At 41.7% G+C, this 23,357-nt stretch overlaps 1 protein-coding gene across 2 annotated transcripts in view; it reads left to right on the top strand.

Annotated features, from left to right (window-relative positions):
* Positions 1-23,357, top strand: part of CFAP61 (cilia and flagella associated protein 61) — a 460,443-nt gene that overhangs the window by 101,117 nt on the left and 335,969 nt on the right. For both annotated transcript variants that reach the window (XM_077486014.1, XM_077486015.1), the window contains exons 13-14: positions 769-908; positions 22,447-22,573. In XM_077486014.1, the coding sequence (XP_077342140.1) occupies positions 769-908; positions 22,447-22,573 (267 nt within the window). The remainder of the gene's footprint in view (positions 1-768; positions 909-22,446; positions 22,574-23,357) is intronic.

The following is a 23,357-nucleotide window of genomic DNA, read 5'->3' on the forward strand; positions in this document are numbered from 1 at the left end:
ATGAAAGGTTTAGCACTGGGAAACACTTTAAGATAGATAAAAAGTGCATTTTATATAGATCAGACCAAAATGAGGGACAAATGAGGAGGAATGAGGGACATTGCTCCAAATCAGGGACAGTCCCTTGAAATCAGGGACAGTTGTGAGGTATGCAAGTTATTTGTCAGTTATTACAGCTCTTATATATGTATTTTATCTGTGTATTTTTCTGTTTTGCCTGTAGTTCAACTTTACCTCTAAAATCTATATTTGTTTTATATAGATCCTATTTTAGGACAACCTATATGTTCCTACATACTTTGTATTCTGTATCTAGCCTCCCTGCAGTAGGTGTTTCTTGTAGAACAAAGTGATGTAAACTGCAGTCATATGGGGGTGTTCCCATAAGACCAGCACTAATATGCTTCATTTTTTAGCCTCTCTTAGAAGAAATGAAGAATGGCTCCAGTTTTTAATCTCTTGCAATTTTTCCTTTATTTAACTTTATTGTTTCCCAGTAATGATTACGTTAAATATGTGAGAATAACAAGCGTTGCAATTAGACTATCCTCAGAATTAATGGAGGTAAAATATTGTCACTCATGTAATGTTATGGTATTGTTTATTTATAAGTCCCGGTGCCAGCCTGTTCCACCTCTAGTGCATGAAATCATTCCAAGCTAATACCGTGAGCTCTGATGCATGAAACATTTTAATTAATTAGTGTTAATTCCCAGGTGGATGGTATGCATGGATTCCAGTAATATGATTTGTGTTTCATTGCTCCAGGATAAAGACTTTTGCATCATTACTGTTCCTCACCTGACCCCTGAATTTCCTCTGCTGCAAAGCTTTGTGCGCGCCATCCCTCTGAGTACGTGCACCTTGCCTCAGGAGCTTTATATTTTCCACCGTGGCGGCTTGATCAAGTAAGTGGAAAATCAGCTCTCCAATCTATGACGGTCTTTTCAAACCTGCAGTCTTGCAAATATAGTGCGACCATATCTTCTCATGTCAGTGCACAGCTCCAGGGTCTGGGGAGCCTGCTTTCATTTATTTTCTGAAGCTTTCTGGCAACTTAATTAATAAAATCCATAAAGCAGTACACCCAGCTGGAGGCCCCTATATATTAGATCGGTCTTTATTTAAATGGTTACTGTTATGAAAGTAGGAAGGGAATAAATCTCTTAAATAATGGATGCTAGTACTATCCTTCAGATTTTGGCTGATTCATATCAATGTCATGGCTTTGACGATCAATGAGTATATATTTTTGATCATTTTAAAGTGCAAGTTCTGGTGTGAACCGAACCGGGGGTGTTCAGGCTCATCCCTAGTAGTCAAACAGGCAAAAAATTTGGACGAACACGCAAACACCGTTAAAGTCTAGGACTTTAATAATGCTTAAAATGAAACAATAAAAATTAAATATTCCTTTAAATATCATGCCTGCGGGATCTCCTTAGTATGCCTGTAAAGTAGCGTTCTGTGTTTATAATAGTACCACAGCAAAATGACATTTCTAAAGGAAAAAAAGTAATTTAAAACTCGTGGCTGTAATGTATTGTCGGGTTTCGGCAATATAGATGAAAATCATTGACAAAAAAACGGCATGTTCCCCCCCCCAAGTCCATTACCAGGCCCTTCAGGTCTGGTATGGATATTAAGGGGAACCCTGCACCCGAATGAAAAAAAAATTGTGTGGGGGTCCCCCCAAAATCCATACCAGGCCCTTCAGGTCTGGTGTGGATATTAATGGGACCCCTGCACCGAAATTTAAAAAAGAAATGGCGTAGGGGTCCCCCCAAATCCATACCAGGCCCTTCAGGGCTGGTATGGATTTTAAGGGTAACCCTGAGCCAAAATTTTTTAAAAATGGCATGGGGCCCCCCAAAATCCATACCAGACCCTTATCTGAGCTTGCAACCTGACAGGCCGCAGGAAAAGGGGGGGCATGAGAGAGTTAGCCCCTCCCCACTGAACCATACCATGCCCTCAACATGGGGAGGGTGCTTTGAGATCCCCCCAAAGCACCTTGTCCCCATCTTGATGGGGACAAGGGCCTCATCCCCACAACCCTTGCCCGGTGGTTGTGGGGTCTGCAGGCGGGGGGCTTATCGGAATCTGGAAGCCCCCTTCAACAAGGGGACCCCCAGATCCCGCCCTCCCCCCACATCGGGTACATTGTACCCCTACACATTAGCAGATATTTTGGGACAAGTCCTTTAGTAAAAAAAAAAACTGTCCCATGATGTCCATTCATCTACAATCACAGCGTCCGGCGACCCGATAAAAAAAGGAAAAAAACCCTGCCTCCATGGGAATCTCCCACTGACTGAAGCCTCTTTGTGATGACAACTGTTATATAGCTGAGGGCGGGGCCAGACGGTGATGTAAACGGGTGACTCCGCCCCCTCTGATGTTATGTGATGTCACGTAACGTCAGAAGGGGACAGGTTACTTGTTTATGTCAGCGGGTGGCCCCGCCCTCAGCTATATAACAGCTGTCATCGCAAAGGGGCTTCAGTCAGCGGGAGCCTCCCATGGAGGCGGAGTTTTTTCAGTTTTTTAAATTTTTTTATCGGGTCACCAGACGCTGTGATCGAACATGAATGGACATCGAGGGACAATTTTTTATAATAAAGGACTTCTCCCAAATTGTCTACTGTCATTTTTAACATTTTGACATTTTTTTTTGGTATATGTGTAGGGGTACAATGTACCTGATACCCATTCACATAGGGGAGTGGGATCTAGGGGTCCCCTTGTTAAAAGGGGGCTTCCAGATTCCGAAAGTCCCTGCCCACAGACCCCCACAACCACTGGGCAAGGGTTGTGGGGATGAAGCCCTTGTCCCCATCAACATGGGTACAAGGTGCTTTGGGGGGGACCTCAGAGCACCCTCCCCATGCCATTCATTTCAATGATTTTCATCTATGTTGCCGGGACCCGACAATACATTACAACCGCGAGTACTTTTTTTTTCCTTTTAGAAATATAATTTTGACATGGGGAAAATGCGCTAATTTACAAGCATACTAAGGACACCCCCCAGGCATGATATTTAAAGGAATATTTCATTTTTATTTTTTCCCTTTAAGCATTATTAAAATCATTGCTCCCGAAAAAAACTGCAGTTTTTAAAACTTTTTTTTGCATTGATACATGTCCCCTGGGGCAGGACTCAGTCCCCAAACACTTTTTATGGCAACAGCTTGCATATAAGCCTTTAAAATGAGCACTTTTGATTTTCCATGTTAGTGTCCCATAGACTTTAACGGCCTTTTGCAGCTTTCGAATTTGCCGTGGATGCCGCATATTTGTCGCTGTTCGGCGTTCGACTCGAACATCGGGCTCATCCCTAGTGAACACAACTGAGTAATGAAAACCTCTGGCTAGAATAACACTGGTCACAGATGTGACAGTTTTAGACAGAGAGAACGATTCTTAAAGTGGAAGTAAACTCCCCTATCATTTTCAGCTAAGGAAGCTGCCATCTTTGCCTCTGTTTAATCTTCAACTGCCAAGGTGCTGCACATGTGATCTGTTATGACACCAGCCATTGGATGGTTTGACAGTTTGGTTGAGAGCACAGCCAATGTGCAGTTAGCATTCCCGGCATGCCGGGAATGTAACTGTTTTTTTAAACTGTTTAAATCGATGGGTTTACTTCCACTTTAAGGTACCCATGCACAAGGGTAATGATTCTTCGTGAAATGATAGCAGCAGTTTTGAGTGATGACTGCACTGTGCTCTTTAAAGACATGCTGATAGGTCAATTGGCTCTTGTCTAAATTGGATTTAATGTGTTTATGTATGCATCTTAGATCTTAGATTTGTAAGCTCCTTGTGGGCAGGGACCTTAGATTACAAGCTCCTTTAGGGCAGAGACGTGATGTAAATATGTGAATTGTTGGCGCTATATAAATACCTGTATTAAATAGAAAACAGGCAGCCAATATACTGAAAAATCAAAGGTGTGTACAATCAAAAATGATAATATCTTCTAGTCACTACCCAACTTGCACAGGGTCAGCGCAGTATATGCATCCTTGGTGCTGGCGCATAGTAACAGAAAGGTGGATCTGGGTCATGTACATACTACGCTGTACTAGAGGGGAAAAAAGACAGGCTAACCATTATTCCCTATGAGCCAGACAGTGAGGATCAGACATTCTTGTGAATTGCTACAAAAGAAGTTCCACTGCTTATGAAAAAATGGCAATCTATAGGCAATCTGCGCAATATAAAACTTCATTAGTTCAAGCTAATCAGAACAAAAATGAATACTTTTTTTAACAGAAAGACATGGAGGGAGAGCTAGGGAAAAAGTGAAAGAGGGATGAAGGGAGGGAGAGAGAAGAGAAGGAAAAAAGAGAGGGATGGAGGGAGAAAGAAATAAAGAAGGAGGGATGGAGGAAAAGAAAGATGGAGAGAGAAAGAAGGAAAGAGAGGGAATGAGGGAGAGAGAAAAAAAGAAAGAGGGATGGAGGGAGAGAGAAAGAGGGGGGTGGAAGGAGGGAGAGAGACTGACCCTGCTGCCTACTAAATACAGGTTTGGCCATAATACTCTTTGTTCTTTGCAGAGAGAGACAGAGTGCCTGAAGTTTTCTGTTACATCCCTCCCTCTCCTTTATCACCTAGTCCTGACTTCCAACCCACCCAACTCACTATGTGGGCGGCCGGGGTTTGCCAACCATTTGACCATGCTCACGCTGCACCGGATAACGGCGCAGCGATGCAGCTTCTTTATGAAGGATCATAAAGAAGCACAAAGCAAGGTCCATAAAGACATGGATGAGTGAGTTTGGGGTGTAGGGACTTGACTGGCCTGCACAGGGTCCTGACCTCAACCCGATAGAACACCTTTGGGATGAATTAGAGTGGAGATTGCAAGACAGGCCTTCTCGTTCAACATCAGTGCCTGACCTCACAAATGAAAGAAGGGTCAAATATTCCCATAGACACACTCCTAAACCTTGTGGACAGCCTTCCCAGAGTTGAACTGTTATAGCTGCAAAGGGTGGGCCAACTCAATATTGAACCCTACAGACTAAGACTGGGATGCCATTAAAGTTCACAATGTCCCAATACTTTTGGCAATATAGTGTACATTACTGTAGGTCACAATGGCAGTAATGGAAGGTTCAAATTATCTCTGCTTTACTAGCAATTCCACTTCCACAAGGTCCAATATGATCACTCTCACCCTATACAGAGTGCTGTTCCACTGGAAACGTGTCATGTGCAGTAATGAAACTCGATCACTCAATGGCCAGGTTTTAGAGCTAAGCTGATGATCTTTTCAATGTACATTACATGATCAGATCTGAAAACCATCTTTACTAGAAAACCTTGTACTGAATAAATCTGTAAAGTATCTGGAATCTGGATAAAGAATTATCTTATGCTGCCTCTGTATCAGCCAATCATATCCTAGTAACTTTCAGTGCAGGCATAAAAAAAAAAAAATAGATACAGTATAATAGAAATAATAGATGTAGAATGCTAATAGAATAATAGAAATGATAAAATAATAGAAATGTTCTGCACACCTCCTTCCACTCTCTATAAATCGGTAGTGCAGCGCCACCTGAGTGGAAGCCTGTTCACTTGCCTAAAGCCTCGTACACATGATTTTCCGCAGACAAAACCTCTGACTTTTGTCCGAAGGCATGTGCCTGGATTTTGTCTTGCATACAAACGGCAAAGAATTGTCGGTCAACAAACATGAACGTACTGACGTACAGTACTACGTGTTTTTTCAGCTCTTTAGCACCACTCTTTGGGCTCCTTCTGCTAATTTTGTGTTAGTAGAAGTTTGAGTGTTGATTCGCGCTTTTCATTTCGCTCTTTTCATTTAGCACTTTTCAGTTCACGGTTTTAATTTTGCTATTTTCATTTAGCGCTTTTCAGTTCGCACTTTTAAGTTAGTTTCTGAACAGCCGTTCGTCAACCAGACATGTTGCAGAATCAGAGGAGATAAAGTGTTATTTATTATTGGCCTTGGAGTTATTGCTTTGACCCAAGTCCAGTCCAGGAACAGGAGGAGGAGGAGTTCTTGGACTAAAAATTGGTTGCTTTATTAATCGTGACCAATTATGTCATATGCTTTTGCTGCTGGAGCTCCAGGAGAATAATTCAGATGTTTTTTGGTATTATCTCCGGATGACGGACCCCTGCTTTCACCAACTCTTGCTATTGTTGACCCCCTATATTAAGAAGCAGGACACATTCATGAGGCTTTTATTTTATTTTTTGGTTGAATAGTAATGATTTGATTTGTTATATTTTTGGATGCATAGAATTAACTTTTTGCTTAAGTTCTTTTGGCAGATAGCATGTCTAATTGTATTTGTTTACTTTTTTTTAATGCACAATAAAAAATTTGTGGAGAATAATACTTGACTATGTGTTTTACTTCAAATGACAGTTTGGGAGTAGGCAGTTACATTTAAAAAAAATACAATGTAAAATTAAAATCAACATAGTGGTATCTTTGAACTTAAAAACTACGGAATAATGGTGTTGTGGTAACTTGCCAAAAAAAAAAAAAAAAAAAAAAGCATAATAATATTATTCTTGATATCACTAGAAAAAAAAAAGCTTTTAAAAATTAGTTTGCAATAAATCCATCAGTATCACCACCAAAGCAGCTTCATTATTATCCCATTAAAGAAGAAGAGAATGTGATCTACATTCGAGATTTCAAAATTTGGCACATCGTGAATGTTAATTCTCCATTACGAACACTAGTTTACAAGACCGACCACTTCTGGCTCGTCCTTGCTTCCGAGCATGCGTGTTTGTACTTTGGACTTTTGTCCGATGGACCTGTCATCACACAATTCCTGTCGGAAAATCAGATCATGTGTACGAGGCTTTAGAAGTGGAATCTGTGGAGCACAAGCACATAAGAGACTATAATACAATAAAAATATCTTTGTTCACATTGATTTCTTTATTTTTCCTTATTTTTCTAGTTTATTATGTTTTATTTGTTGGTGCATTGGTTAATTTTTATACTGTGAAATATATGTAAGTTGGTATAGTTGCATTATTGATTTATAAAGAATTGTTTAGTATAGTCGTATTCACATATCCTTTAAATTGGTGTTTCTCAACCCTTTTTCAGTCAAGGCACCCTTTAAAAATGATGAACAATCTCAAGGCACCCTTTAAAAATTATGGACCGTCCCGAGGCACGCCATTCTAATATGTGAAAAACGATTCTAATAGTTTTAAATAATGCAGAACTATCCACACACGTAGGTCATCCAACATCAGAGATGTTTTATTCTTCCAACGCAAATACACTTTTGCAAACTGGTACTGACTAGTATATCCCTTCTCTCTGTTTTTCTCCATCACTCAGCTAATGTTACTCCAATGCTGATGGAGAGGGGCAGGGGAGGGTTAAAAAAGGATGCAATGCCAGCGACTGACATCCTCCTTATCAACTGATTATGCCAATGGTCATTAGGACATCGGTTGTACAATGAGAACCTGTGGTTTTGTGTAACTAAAAGACAGACTTCATCCACATGCTAGTTTGTATACAATTTTTGGGCATTTTGCCAAGGCTGCCCTGAAGAAACCTCAAGGCACCCTGGTTTAGAAGGCTGGTTTAAATGTTCCTAGTTTAAAACTTTATGCACACTGGAGTAATTCCTCATTTAAAGTGGTTCTCAGATTATGATAACTATGTCCCCCTTTTCTCTTCCCGGCACTTTGGGTAATTAAACATGCAGAGCCACATTAGACGTATGCATTCATTCCTGCAGCTGGTAGGCGCACTATGTTCTGGCTTTGTTTTAGTGTTCTTTTGAGCCAGCTGTGTGCAGGACTACACAAGCATAAGCTAGCTGTTCCAACTTTAATAGGCTACCCATGGTTATGTCATGATTTTAAGTTTAGGCAGGCCATTGATGTCTATGGAAGTACATAACATGTACCCCCAATTGGCTTGCTGCGGGTCTGTTAGCTTCTGAAATAAAGTACAATGTATAATTCTTTAGAAAATCTGCAGAGTGGGAAAAGGCAAGAGGGGCATATATTAAAATTTCAGTTATACTTCATGTCTAATGATGTGGTCTTGTCATCTAATTTATTATTATTATTATTATTATTATTCATATTATTATTATTATTATTATTCTATAGGAGTGCCAACAGTTTACACGGCATTTTGCAATATAAAAGGGAGACAGTACAGTTACAATACAATAAAACACAAGAAGGTTAAGAGGGCCCTGCTCAGAAGAGCTTTCAATCTAATAGGGTGGGGCAAGTGGTACAAAAGGATGTAACTGTGGGGAAGGATCTGATGGAAGTGCTAAAAGTTCAGTTAGTTGGAGGCGTGATAGAGATTAATTTTCAGGGATTGCCTGAAAGCAGCCAGAGTAGTAGATAGCCGGACAGATTGAGGTAGATAGTTCCAGAGGATGGGAGAGGCTCTGGAGAAGTCCTGGAGATGAGCATGGGAGGAGGACACAAGGGAGTTTGAGAGTAGGAGGTTTTGAGAGGAGCAGAGAGGACGGTTTGGGTGATATTTGGAGACAAGATTGGTGATGTAGCTGGGGGCAGAGTTGAGAATGGCTTTGTATAATGACGTTAGTATCTTCGATTTCATTCGCTGGGTGGTCAGAAGCCGGTGTAGGGATTGGCAGAGAGGGATGGCAGACACTGAGCAGTTTGTAAGGTAGATGAGATATATAGAATTGATAAAAGAGGATGAAAAACTGACCAATCATATACAACTGCTTTATTGTTGGGATTGTTGTTGCCCTTTTTTTTTTTTTTTTTAAAGCAAAGTTAGTAGTTACATAATTTCCTGAAACACATTTGCTCTGTGTGTGTGTGTGTTTTTAATTTTTTGTATTTTCAGTTACTTTTAAATACATTTGGTTTCCCTTTGCACAATGTCCTCCGTCCTCCTTGCCCCATCCACATTTTCAAATGTTGCTGACTACTTTTCATGGGTTCCCTGCCAATATATAGAGAACATATGATAACAGATAAAAGGGCTACCAGAATCTGAAACCAATTGCATTTTCCAGTCAAGCATAATCTACTGTGCAAGCCACATGCATACAAGCTTTATTTTTTACATTAAAAATACACTTCTTCTAAAACCAAAAGCCATGTCTTATGCCCTGTACACACGGTCGGACATTCCAACGACAAAATCCCTCAGATTTTTTCAGATGGATTTTGGCCCAAACTTGTCTTGCATACACAAGGTCGCACAAAGTAGTCGGAAAATCCGATCGTTCAGAACGCGGTGACGTAGAACACGTACGATGGGACTATAAAAGGGCCAGTAGCCAATAGCTTTTTTCTCGTAATTTATTCTGAGCATGCGTGCCACTTTGTCCGTTGGAAATTGTCTACACACAATCAGAATTTAAACGATCGGATTTTGTTGTCGGAAAATTTTAGATCCTGCTCTCAAACTTTGTGTGTAGGAAATTCTGACGAAAAAGTCAGATGGAGCCCACACACGATCGGATTTTCTGACAACACGATCCGATTGCACATTTTCTGTTGGAAAGTCCGACCGTGTGTACAGGGCATAAGACCAAGGGTCTATAGGACGACATATTATTTTTATTAGCCAGAAAACTCCAATTTGGAATTCTGTGTACTAAACTTTGCTGCCTCTTATCCCACTATCTATAAGGAGGACAATTTGCCTTTCATTGGATAGTGAAGAGCAGGTGGAGGGGGCTTATAGCAGCAAAGGGCACCCAGACTGGAAGGGTAGACAAATGAGAGTTTTCTGGTTAAAGCTAATATCAGGCACCGTAGCACTTTTTAAGGAGGGACTTTTAAAAGACATTTGATTGAAAGTATGAAAACGCTGACAGGTTCACTTAGCAACCATTATATAAACCTGCTATACTGGAAATTAGATTTATATCTAATCAAATGTATTAGTTTGTGTTTTAATATATACCCTGAGTTGATCCTATATTTTGAAGTCTCATGCACACAGGATATCTGTTTAGCCCCTCTGAATGCCTTTTCTCCTGGGCAGAGAAAAGCTGCTTAAAAAATGCCCCTGAAGCTGTGTATTGCACACGTTTTTAGTCGCCGCAAGCATTTTGGCATTAATAGATTCCATTGGCTAGTAATAATTTATTCTGGCCATTAGAACGCACTAATATGTAAACCCAACATTTCACATTCCTGATATGTCCCTGCTGTACCTTGTACTTGTATGAAAAAGTACCCCGTTTCCTTTGTATTTCTTCCTTTGGTTGACATTCCTGATGTTCCTGCCAGTTCCTCTGCTTTCCTATTAGAAAACTGACCACACTAGGCAGGAGGACACAGTGTGGTTAGTATTCTGGCTTTGCTGGAAACTAAGCCTGCTCTCCTCTAATGATTAGAGTTGTCCTGATACCCCCCACCCCCGCCGCACAGCCATTTACTGTGAAGACCATTGTGCTGCTGTTATTCCTACCCCAAGCTGTCTGAGCTCCTTATGCATCTGAGAATAGAGCCTATGCGATCACTTAAAAAAAAAAGGAAAAAAATGTTTTGATAATTTTTTTTTTTTTTTTTTTTATTCTTTGCAAAGAAATAACTAAGCTCTTACAAAGTCTGATTGCCTTTAGTAAATCAACGCCAATGGCTAGCATTGAGGTACTTTTACAGGCTGAAAAAAAGGCCAAACACCTGTAAATGTATCTTTTTTTTTTTTTCTTTTAAGCCCAGTGTGCATGAGGTTTTAAAGCAGTGATTGTTAGGGCCGGTTCACACTGCGACGCGAGGCGAGGCGACACGGCTCGCCTCGCCTCGCTCCCGCAAGTCGCCCCCATTCAGTACTATGGAACCGTTCTGAGAGGAGCGACTCGAGTCGCTCCGACTCAGAAAAAAGGTTCCTGTACTACTTCGGGGCGACTTCGGGGGCGACTTGCATTGACTTCTATGCAGAAGTCCTCTGCAAGTCGCCGCTGAGCTCCCCGCAAGTCGCGGCGAGGTAAGTCGGAGACGCCTCGCCGCGGCTCGCTGTGTGAACCGGCCCTAAAAGGGGTTGTAAAGTCAGAAGGTTTTTGTATCTTAATACATTCTATGCATTAAAGGATATGTACATTTTTTTTTTTTAAATAACAAACATGTCATGCTTACCTTCTATGTGCAGTTGGTTTTGCATGGAGTGGCCCCAATCATCCTCTTCTGAGGTCCCTCAGGGGCGCTCCTGGCTCCTCCTCTTCTCGAGTGCCCCGTTGGAGAGCCGCTTTCCCTTGGGACACACGTGCGGGTGCGCTCCCGTGTCCTGCTTCTGCGCTCATTGACACAGACAGCAGAACTCGGCCCCGCCCCCAGGCTCCAGCATCATTGGATTTGATTGATAGCAGCGGGAGCCAATGGCTGCGCGGTTATCAATCTATCCAATCAGGACTCGAGGCACTGACTGGAGCTGGTGTTCTCATCCCCGCTGTAAAGACCAGGCACAGGTAAGTAAAAGAGGGGCTCTAAAGACTAAAATGCAACTAAAACAAAATTGAATATATATCACAACGGCTAAATCTGTGTCAGTAGTGCATGTTCAAACCTTAATACCATAAATAATAAACATCTTATTAGATTTTTATATAATGTTTAATGTATATAATGTTCTAAAGAAATAATACATTAAAATGTAACTAAACCCATCAGATTTCAGTCGACCTAAATGTACTGGGGATTTTAGTCGACTAAAATACGACTAAAACGAAAACAACTCAGATGATTAAAATATGACTAAACCTAAAATGGCGTTCTAGTCAAAAGACCATAGCTAGAACTAGATCGAAATTTCATGTCAAAATTAACACTGGTGATCAGTGCTAAACATATGCACTGTCACTGTACTAATGACACTGGCTGGGAAGGGATTAAACATCAGGGGCTATCGAAGGATTAACTGTGTGCCTAGCCAGTGTTTTCTAACTGTGCGGGAGGTGCTTTCACTAGGGCAGTCATTGATCCATGTTCCTGCTTTGGAGGAACACAGGATAAATATCTTCCCTACTGACAGGACAGCGATCTGCCTTGTTTACACACACACACATATATATATATATATATATATATATATATATATGTATATATATGTATATATATATGTATATATATATATATATATATATATGTGTATATATATATTGTAGACATGTCACTGGAGAAGTGATCGAGGGGGTGTACATCTCACCTAGGTTGCTACACAGTGTGAGATGGTAAATCCAGGATGGTTCAGTTTCTCAGCAGCGATATGCTGCTGAATTGTTATTTAATTTTGCCGGGCCTGGGTTTATATGGAATGGCAGGTAGGTTTGGTAGAGGGACCTGTCATTCCACATCCCCCGATCCAGTTCTGGGTTTGGGATCAGGTGAGCTTTGATCCTAATTAGCCTGGGAAGCTAAAGGCACTGCAGGGTCTGCAGCTGATGGCTCTCAGCCAGGGAATGAACAATCTGTGTGTTGAAGGAAGCTGCAAGCACAGCCACTGCTGGAGCTAAAACTCACCCTGCGACATCCAGGCGAAAGACGCTGTGTTTGTAAGTGTCAGATAGGTGAGCAGAACCTGTTAGTAAGCGCCCAGCCGGGCTAGGACTTTTATTTTTGTTGTACTTAGAAAGCACGGTGTTGCTGTATATTTTGTTTGCTGGACTGTTTGTACCACGAATAAACGCCAAGATCTGCTTTATAAATTCCAAGTCTGCTGTGAACTGTGTCCAAACACACCCTACCCCGGGAAGATCCCTTACAATTGGTGTTCGAATGCGGGCAAAGTCGGTTGCTAGGGGCAACGGTGTGGACAGACTTGGCTACAGCTGCTTATGTCTTGGGTGAAAGCTGCAATGACACTCCAGGAACAGTCCAGCAACATGGAGGAGATGCTGAAGCAGTTTATGCAAGTGAGTTTGCAACAACAGCAACGACATGAACAGTCCATGGCGGCACAACAGCAGATGCATAAGGAAGAGTTGCAAGCTTTGCGCCAAAGCCAACAACAACTTATCGAGCACCTGATAGTAAATCGTGAGGCGCCTGTGGTTACTAATCCACCCATAGTGATGGGAGCCGCTCCAGAGATTTTTTTTGGGAGAAGGACTGTGCAGAAAGCGCTGCAAAAGATGACTGCTGAGGACGATGTTGAGGCCTTTCTAACAGTATTTGAGCGCGTGGCTGAGCGAGAGAAGTTACCAGCCGCTGAGTGGGCAGAGGTAATTGCGCCCTATTTAACAGGTGAACCCCAAAAGGCCTACTATGACCTCAGTGAGCAAGAGGTTAAGGACTATACTCGGCTAAAAGAGGAGATACTTGCCCGACTAGGAGTTACTACTGCAGTCCGTGCCCGGAGGGTACGCAACTGGAGCTACAGTCTGGACAAATCAGCGAGGTCCCAGATGTATGACCTAATCCATTTGGCAAGAAAGTGGTTGGAGCCAGACACTTCTACTCCTGCACAAATCCTAGAGAAGGTCGTGATGGATCGCTACCTCCGAGCGCTTCCTACTGACCTGCAACGCTGGGTGGGACAAGGTGATCCTAAGAACGCAAACGAACTTGTCAACCTTGTGGAGAGGTTCCAGGCGACTGAGGACTACCTCCGTGATGTTCCTGCAGCATCTTCACCTCCCCGGAGCGCCAGATCTGTGCCGTCAGCTGGTAAGAGACTTCCATCTATTGGGGGAGTGTGGAGGGGTGCTGATGGGGGGAAAAGGGCTCAAGTGGTGTCTCAGGGACAAAAGACTGGTGATGGTCCCGGGTGGCTAAGGGGCTCTGAAAAGGACTCCTTGCCAAAGAGACCAGGCCCTATCCAGTGTTGGAGATGCCATGAGGCGGGACACGTGTCGGCCCATTGCCCTCTTACCTCTGAACCCATGGAATGTGACGCTAGCCGGCGTCAGTCGCTATTTGCGGAACCATCTTGTGCTGCAGTTCCTGGACTAGAGACTGAACCGCAAATCTGCGATATTACAATCAATGACTTTCCTGTTAAAGCGTTAATGGACTCAGGAAGCCTTGTAACCTTGGTGCATGCTAGCCTGGTGACTGGGGACTTAGAGTCTAAAAAGCATATGAGTGTTGTGTGCATACATGGTGATACAAAAATGTACCCTATAGTGCTGGCTAAAGTCGGGACTGAACAAGGCACCGTACAATATGAAGTGGGTGTGGTTAAAAACCTCATGCATAATGTAATATTGGGGCGCGATTTTCCATTATTCTGGGCTCTCTGGGAAAAAAGAAAAATCCCCAAAAGGAGTGAGGATACCTCTAAGGGGGTTGCCTTGTCCACTGTGAATGATAAAAGTATGCAGGATGAAAATGATTGTTTTCCTTTACAGGTCCTGGCTGGGGAGGAGGAGGCTCCTCCCACTGAGCAAAATATACTAGACTTAGAGGTGTCTAGAGATAATTTTGGGGCTGCACAATTACAGGACCCCACTCTCAAAAATGCGAGAGAGCAGGTTGCTGTAATGAATGGGGTACCTCAGGAACCAGATGCTGAAAAAAGATTTCCACATTTTTCGGTGACTAATGATCTTTTCTATAGGGTTAATAAGGTTAAGGATGAGATTGTGGAACAGCTTCTGGTACCTAAGCCGTACCGGCGTCAGGTGCTTGACATGGCACATAACCATGTTCTTGGGGGACACTTGGGGACTGACAAAACGCGAGAGAGGGTTCTCCAGAGGTTTTTTTGGCCGGCCATATATGATGACATTAAAAAATACTGTGAGTCGTGCCCCACATGTCAGGTTAGTGCCCCAGTGTCACATTTTCGCAGTCCTTTGGTTTCGCTCCCTATTATAGAGGTGCCTTTTGAGCGTATTGCCATGGATTTAGTGGGTCCCATTGTAAAGTCAGCTAGAGGACACCAGTATATTTTGGTAGTCCTGGATTATGCGACCCGCTATCCTGAGGCTGTACCCTTAAGAAACACTGCATCTAAAACAATTGCACGTGAGTTGTTTTATATGTTCTCTAGGACTGGGATCCCCAAAGAAATCCTAACTGACCAAGGTACGCCATTTATGTCAAAAGTAATGAAGGAGTTATGCAAACTATTTAAAATCTCACACATCCGTACCTCTGTATACCACCCCCAGACGGACGGATTGGTGGAGAGATTTAATAAAACTTTGAAACATATGTTGAAGAAAGTGGTGGCAAAAGATGGTCGTGACTGGGATCATTTATTACCCTACCTCATGTTTGCTATTAGGGAGGTGCCCCAAGCATCCACAGGGTTCTCACCATTCGAGTTGGTCTATGGTCATCACCCTAGGGGTCTACTAGACATTGCAAAAGAGACATGGGAGAATGAGTCCACCCCATACAAGAGTGTTATTGAGCATGTAGCACAAATGCAGGACCGTATAGCCACTGTAATGCCCCTGGTAAGGGAACACCTCCAGAGAGCTCAAGAGGCCCAAAGTAGAATTTACAACCGGTCCGCAAGAATCAGGACATTCAACCCAGGCGATAGGGTCCTTATACTAGTCCCCACTGTTGAGAGTAAATTCTTGGCGAAGTGGCAAGGTCCTTATGAAATTGTTGAAAAGATCAGTGAGGTGAACTACAAGGTGCACCAACCAGGTAGAAGGAAGCCTTTCCAAGTTTATCACATAAACTTGATCAAGCCCTGGAAAGACAGGGAATCCTTGGGGGCGACAAATACTGTTAATAATTTGTCACAACCAATCCCTCCAGTCAAGGTAGGTGATACTCTATCAGTATCACAGAAACAGGAGGCTCATGAATTTTTACAGAAAAACAAAAACAAGTTCTCTGACCTCCCAGGGCGTACACACCTCATCCATCATCACATTGAAACTGAGCCTAGAAGCAGAGTAAACCTTAAGCCCTATAGGATACCCGAGGCACGTAGGGAAGCCGTATCTGCCGAGGTAAAACGTATGCTTGCTCTGGGGGTAATTGAGGTGTCACAGAGTGAATGGTCCAGCCCAATTGTGCTAATCCCAAAGCCCAATGGAACTTGGAGGTTCTGTAACGATTTCAGAAAGTTGAATGAGATCTCCAAGTTCGATGCATATCCTATGCCCAGGGTAGATGAGTTGATTGAGAAGTTGGGTAACGCCAGGTACATAACCACCCTCGATCTCACAAAGGGCTACTGGCAGATTCCACTTTCTGGTGAGGCTAAAGAGAAAACTGCATTCTCCACCCCTGATGGGCTATTCCAGTATGTAGTGATGCCATTCGGGTTACATGGAGCGCCTGCAACTTTCCAGAGGTTGATGGACTTGATTCTGCGACCACATCGTGACTACTCAGCTGCCTACCTCGATGATGTGGTCATTTTTAGCCCTGATTGGGAAAGTCACCTCTGTAAGGTACAGGCCGTGTTGGATGCCATAAGTGATGCAGGGTTGACCATAAATGCCGAGAAGTGTGCTCTAGCCCTAGAAGAGGCCAAATATCTGGGCTACATTATTGGGAGAGGATTGATTAAGCCACAGCTAAATAAAATTGAGGCAATACAGAATTGGCCTAGACCCCTGACAAGGAAACAGGTTAGAGCTTTCCTGGGTATTACGGGGTATTACCGTAGATTTGTGCCGAACTTTGCCTCAGTTGCTGCTCCACTAACTGACTTGACAAAGGGCGGAAAGACAGCAATGGTCACGTGGACCCCAGAGGCCGAGAAGGCTTTCCAAAGCCTTAAGTCTGCCTTGTGCCAACCACCTGTCTTAGTTACCCCCGATTTCAAACGAGAATTTCTGGTCCAGACAGATGCCTCTAACACAGGCTTAGGTGCAGTACTCTCACAAGTAGTGAATGGTGAGGAGCATCCGGTGACGTACTTGAGTAGAAAATTAACCCCGGCCGAGAAAAATTATGCCATTGTGGAGCGAGAGTGTTTGGCAGTAAAGTGGGCCCTAGAATCGTTAAAGTATTACTTGCTAGGCAGGAAATTCAAGTTGGTGACAGACCATGCCCCCCTAACATGGATGAAGTTAAACAAGGAGAGAAATGCAAGAGTGACTAGATGGTTTCTCTCCCTACAAAACTTTAATTTCACTGTGGAACACAGGCCAGGGAAATTACAGGCAAATGCTGACGCATTGTCGAGGGTGAGTTGTCTGTGGGGACAAAAGGCTCAGCCCTCCGGTCTGAAAAAGAGGGGGGGGATATGTAGACATGTCACTGGAGAAGTGATCGAGGGGGTGTACATCTCACCTAGGTTGCTACACAGTGTGAGATGGTAAATCCAGGATGGTTCAGTTTCTCAGCAGCGATATGCTGCTGAATTGTTATTTAATTTTGCCGGGCCTGGGTTTATATGGAATGGCAGGTAGGTTTGGTAGAGGGACCTGTCATTCCACATCCCCCGATCCAGTTCTGGGTTTGGGATCAGGTGAGCTTTGATCCTAATTAGCCTGGGAAGCTAAAGGCTCTGCAGAGTCTGCAGGTGTTTGCTCTCAGCCAGGGAATGAACAATCTGTGTGTTGAAGGAAGCTGCAAGCACAGCCACTGCTGGAGCTAAAACTCACCCTGCGACATCCAGGCGAAAGACGCTGTGTTTGTAAGTGTCAGATAGGTGAGCAGAACCTGTTAGTAAGCGCCCAGCCGGGCTAGGACTTTTATTTTTGTTGTACTTAGAAAGCACGGTGTTGCTGTATATTTTGTTTGCTGGACTGTTTGTACCACGAATAAACGCCAAGATCTGCTTTATAAATTCCAAGTCTGCTGTGAACTGTGTCCAAACACACCCTACCCCGGGAAGATCCCTTACAATATATATATATATATATATATATATATATATATATACACCCTGTCAGTTGTTATTGCTGCCTGTTCCCCCGTTAAGGAGATTCAGCCTCTCTATTTGTCCTGTTTATCATTTTAAATCATTTAATTAATTAAACTGAAAGTAAAAAAAATATCGAACATTTTGGGTTGTCCCCATAAAAGTAATAGAGGGGAAACCTTTCAATGAGGACACTAGTTGTGGCAATTTGGGGGGGCCCAAAAAATTCCCTTCATTTGCAACGATTTCCTCTCACTTCCTGTTTGGCTATGGGATAGGAAGTGAAGGGAAATCTCTGCAATGGGACACAGATGGCAGAAAAAAAATCTGACAGGGGTTATAACCCTCCCTTGCTCTATCCAAAAAAAAAAGAGCTTTGCTTTGCTATAGTTCTACGTTAAGCTTACAGATCCATTGAATTGTTATAAGTACGTTTCATGCTCCCTATGGGAATGATTATTTAATTTTACATCCCACTCATGCTGATCTGGGGATATTTTCATTTTCTTCTTTTTCTTTAAAATATTCAACTTAAAAATAATTAATTGCTATTTGTTTACTCAAAAAGCATCCAGTGTTTTAATTTATTTTGTTTTTTCCATGTCTAATTAAAAAAAAAAAAAAAAAAAACTGCTTATATATTTTTGGTGATGATTTATAATAATGTGTTTGTTTGAATAATGTATTTGTATACAGAACATAGATATAAAATAGTAATGAACTTAGACAAACAGATAATAGAATCCAGACATCTATCAGTGCCATGGGAGTAAAGCTTTAATTAATGAGCACAGATCATAAAGATAAGAACATCGAGCCTAATTAATATTATGTCTACTGATGATTCTCTCTTTGTGGCGGTGTCCTAAAGCTAATAAAGAAGCACATGTTTAGTCAATGGGACACACAAACACACACTTAGCACATTTGCACACAATCTTTTCTTTTTGCTGTCTGGGTGCCCTGTATTTCAATTCTACTAAATGATGAGCTGTGAACTATTGCTAAAAAAAGACACAGGTCACTTACAAAGCCATGGTAAAAACTCAGAAGTAACTAATATACAATATATAAGATGTACAGTATATAATATATATAACCATACGCTCGCTGTGCAGCACAACCAGAAAATTTGCATATGCAATAAGAAAATGTTTCCTGTTTTTTTTGCATATATAATTAAGAACTATACTTAAATACCAGGTTTTTAAAACATTAAAGTATGTTACCCAAATATTTCATATTCCTAATATGTGTCAGATGTACCGTTTACTGTTAAAAAGTATCCTGTTTTCTTTGTATTGCTTCTTTTGTGTGAAATACCTGGTGTTCCTGTCAGGCCCTCTATATTTCTATTTTAAACTGACCACGCTAGGCATTAAAAAGCCTATCCTTCCAGCATGTTTAGTCTTCTCCATTCACTAGGAAGATCAGTGTACTGCTGGTTCTCCACCCCCAGCTCTCTAAGCCCCCTCATGTAGCTGAGAACAGAGATTATGTGATCACTTAAAGCAGAGGGCCACCCTAAAATAAAAAATGACATTAATATTCTCAAAAAAATCTTTAAAAAAATTAGATTTTTTTTACTTACCAGAAACCCCTGTTGCTAGGCAGTCTTCCTAATCTGCCTCTTCCTATTCCGCGGTGCTGTTCCTTCACTTCCCCTTCGGCAAGCTGCCCCATTGTCTTCTGGGACAACAGGGCCATTCACAAAGCGGCGCGTGACTCGCGCATGCACAGTAGGAAACGGGCAGTGAAACCGCAAGGCTCCACTGCTTGTTTCCCTTTGTTAAGATGGCGGCACCAGCACCCGATCCGATATTTATAAAAAATAAATAAAAAAATTTAATATACGTGTGTGTGTGTATACAGACATACCCCACTTTTAAGTACACAATGGGGTTCATTTATTAAAGCTGGAAAGTGTAAAATCAGGCTCACTTCTGCATAGAAACCAACGAGCTTCCAGGCTTTATTACCAAAGCTTAATTGAACAAGCTGGGGTTAGAAGCTCATTGGTTTCTATGCAGAAGTGAGCCTGATTTTACACTTTACAGCTTTAATAAATAAACCCCATTGTGTACTTAAAAGTGGGGTATGCCTGTATATACACAAATGTCTGCTTTTCATTGCTATCTTAAACTGAATGGGTTGTTTTATAAGGTAAAGGTTCACATATACGGTAGAACCATTGTTTACGAGTAATGCGCTTAAGAAAGCTTTTTGAAAGATGAGCAACTTTTAAAGAAAAAATCCCGACTCGGTTTGCGAGTGTTGTCTCGCAAAATGAGCAGGATTCAAGCCAATGTGGTGTGCAGTACCACATGTGGTCAGAGGTGTGGGGGCACCAGTGACATTCGGAATGGTTCGGAGCCATTCGCAAATGTTCGAAACCACTTGGAAATACTCAGAAACACTTGGAAATACTCCGTTCCGGAGTGTTTCTGAGCCTTTCCGAGTTCAGCCGAGCGGTCTCCGAGTATTTCCGAGGCTCTCCCGCGCCCCCCTTACCTCTGGCCACATGCGGTATTGCATGCAAGAGAAATCAATGCGGAACAAATTATCTTTGTTTCCATTGACTTATATGGGCAAACTCGCTTTGCTATGCATTGGATTACAAGCATTCTCCTGGAATGGATTATGCTCATAATCCAAGGTACCACTGTTCTTTAATTCAACAGTGGCAATACTATTTATATTTATTGATAATGTTTTCATATATATCTAAAATACTTCAACCACTTGCCTATTGGGCACTTTCACCCCCTTCCTGCCCAGGCCAATTTTCATCTTTCAGTGCTGTCTCACTTTAAATGACAATTGTGCGGTCATGCAACACTGTATCCAAATGAAATTTTTAGCACTTTTTGAGGCAGATAGAGCTGCTAGCGGGCAAAAAAAATCGCTAAAATGACAGTAAAGCACCACTAAAACTGGCGCCGCTTTACTGCTAAAGGACCCGCCGCCCCAGTGTGAAAGTACCCTTACCTTTTTACTTGTTTCTCTAGAGCAGGATTATACATAGGACTCTGTAGGCAGATTGCAAACTTATTTGAACAATTTCAAAGTGCAATTAGAATAACAAATTGTGGCCGTTTTATTTTTATTTTTTATTATTTATTTTGACATGTATTTAAATACAATACACCACCCAGTCCTTGAGATCTTTAATCCTTTGTTAGGGGAAACAGTGTGCATCTATTTTACAGCTGACAATAAGATCTTCCAGCACAGTACAGACAGGGTTACTTATAGTAAACATAACTCCAATGCCCCTTCTCTAACATTACATATATCAGGGAAGCTAGGTAGGATTTTAAGTAAAAATGTAAGCAGCACGGTTTTTTTTTTTGTTGTTGAAGTTATGGTATGTTATGTGAATGGAAACAAATGTAACAATACCTGTACCTGTTATCTTGGTTTGGATGCAAAAGTAAAAATACACTAAGGCCTCTTTTACACGATACTCCTGTTTGAACATCTACTATTTCAGACTTTTTTTATGTACAGTAATACCTCAGGTAGCGAGTAACGCGATTTACGAGCGTTTCGCAATACGAGCTATTATTTCTTTTAAACCTTGACTCACTTTCCAAGCGTTGTCTCGCAAAACAAGCAGGATTCAAGCCTCTGGGGTGTGCAGTACCGCATTTGGCCAGAGGTGCGGGGGTGCTGGAGACACTCGGAGCCTCTGCGAGTGTTTCCAAATCTCTCCGGTGCCCCCTCCACCTCTGGTTAAATGCGGTACTGCATACACTAGCAGTGCCACTGGAACTGATTATCTGAGCTTTCATTATTTCCTATGGGGAAACTCGCTTTGATATGAGTGCTTTGGATTACAAGGATTCTTCTGGAATGAGATATGCTCGTAATTCCAAGTTACCACTGTATTTTCGTACATTTTCACGCGTATGTGTTCACGCAATATTCGCACACATTTCCACGCATACGTGGAAGCTTGTTCTCGTGTCGACAAATCTGTGCAAATTTGTGTGCAAAAATAAAGATATTTCATTTTTTTTTTCCTTTTTACTGAAGAATCCACAGCGCTTGTTTACGTGCCTGTGTGCATAGGCACATTACAATTAATGGGCTGTATTTTAGCTCAGTAAAAAAAAAAAAAAAAGCTGCGCTGAGCTTTTTAAAGCTGAAGTGTGCAAAAGGTCTAAAAAAAAAAAATAGAGTCGCTTTAAGTAAAAACCAAAAACTCTTTTTGCTAAAATATGTTTATATTTTTGTTATTTTTGTATGTGTTGAGTGTGGTAGAAATGTTTTAAGCTTAATAATTACAACTTGAATGCATGTAGTAAAATCCTCAATCTTATTGGAGCTGATTCTTTGTGTTTTGATAAGGGATGAAAGTGTGGGTTTTATATTATCCCAGTGCCGCGCTTTACTCTGTGCTCTCAGAGATAGAAAACAGACTGTGTGCACAAGTACTAAAAAGCCTGAGGGATTAATGCGCTAATGGTATTGTAGCTGCATTTCCCAGAGCTTCTTGGTGTTGCTTCCTGCCTCCGAATAATGGTGCTGAAAGAACAGCTCCTGTGGGTTTTTCGCATTGAACAATATGTGTCTAGCAGCACCCGCTTTATAATTGGCTGCATTAGTACAGTTAATCTGCAATTACATTTTTCATGCAGTCACAAGCTAATCATTTTGCATGGGTGTTTCCCCTTTATTTTCAGCTTTTTACAGGTGAGGGCGGCAAAGTCCAGTGACGTCCCGGCTGTAGAAAAGCTCATAGGAACGATGCACCTCCATGAAAGCATATTGAAAGACCTGGAAATCTACAGTGATGCCCGGAGAGATGCTGTAAGTGAGGGCATTCAGAAACTCTGGTATTGCTTGGCTGAGGATGTTCTCGTGGCACTGTATGGCAGAATGATCCGATAAGCCATTATTGTAAAAGCAGAATCCCTCAACCTTTTTTATTGTATTCTTTTAATTTATCCATTTAACCTCCCTGGCGGTATGATTATTTCAGATTTTTAAAGCTGAAAGCGTTACAATTATTTTGCATGGAAATTTGGCGTTTTATATTGTAGGTTTGTAATTCGTAGGAATAACTCACTTAAATCTTTCCTAACCAGAGTCTAGCAGACATCCCGGGTATGAAAGTTTGACAAACTAAATTATAAATTATAATATAATAAATAACTATTAATAATTATAACAAATAATAATATAATAATAATAAAAATTATTCAATAATGTAATCAAATCAAAAACACTGAAATTTGCTCAGTTGCAGAATTGTCTCTGTTGTCACTTTCAGTATTTGATGATGGATCTCCCCACAAATCGCTATCGCTCAATTCTGAAAGTGATTCTGATTTTTTAGCGCTGTTTTCTAGCTGGTCTAAAAACGCTTTTGATGTAAAGGGACGGTTTTGGTTGCTATGGACAATCTCCAGTTTCCAGGCAGAAAGAACAGTTTTTATAATATAAATCTGCATGCAGGGCACTGGGCAGACCACTAGGGACAAAAGGGATGTGAAATAATTTGATACAGTAATGTAATCTGTATGATTACAGTGTACTGTATATGTATTGTATGTTTTTTACTTTTTGAATTTGGCGCCGTTCTCCTTCCCCG

Source organism: Lithobates pipiens, unplaced genomic scaffold (assembly GCF_037356315.1).
Source record: "Lithobates pipiens isolate NorthernLeopardFrog02 unplaced genomic scaffold, aLitPip1_a1.2 Scaffold_18, whole genome shotgun sequence".
NCBI classification, from domain to species: domain Eukaryota; kingdom Metazoa; phylum Chordata; class Amphibia; order Anura; family Ranidae; genus Lithobates; species Lithobates pipiens.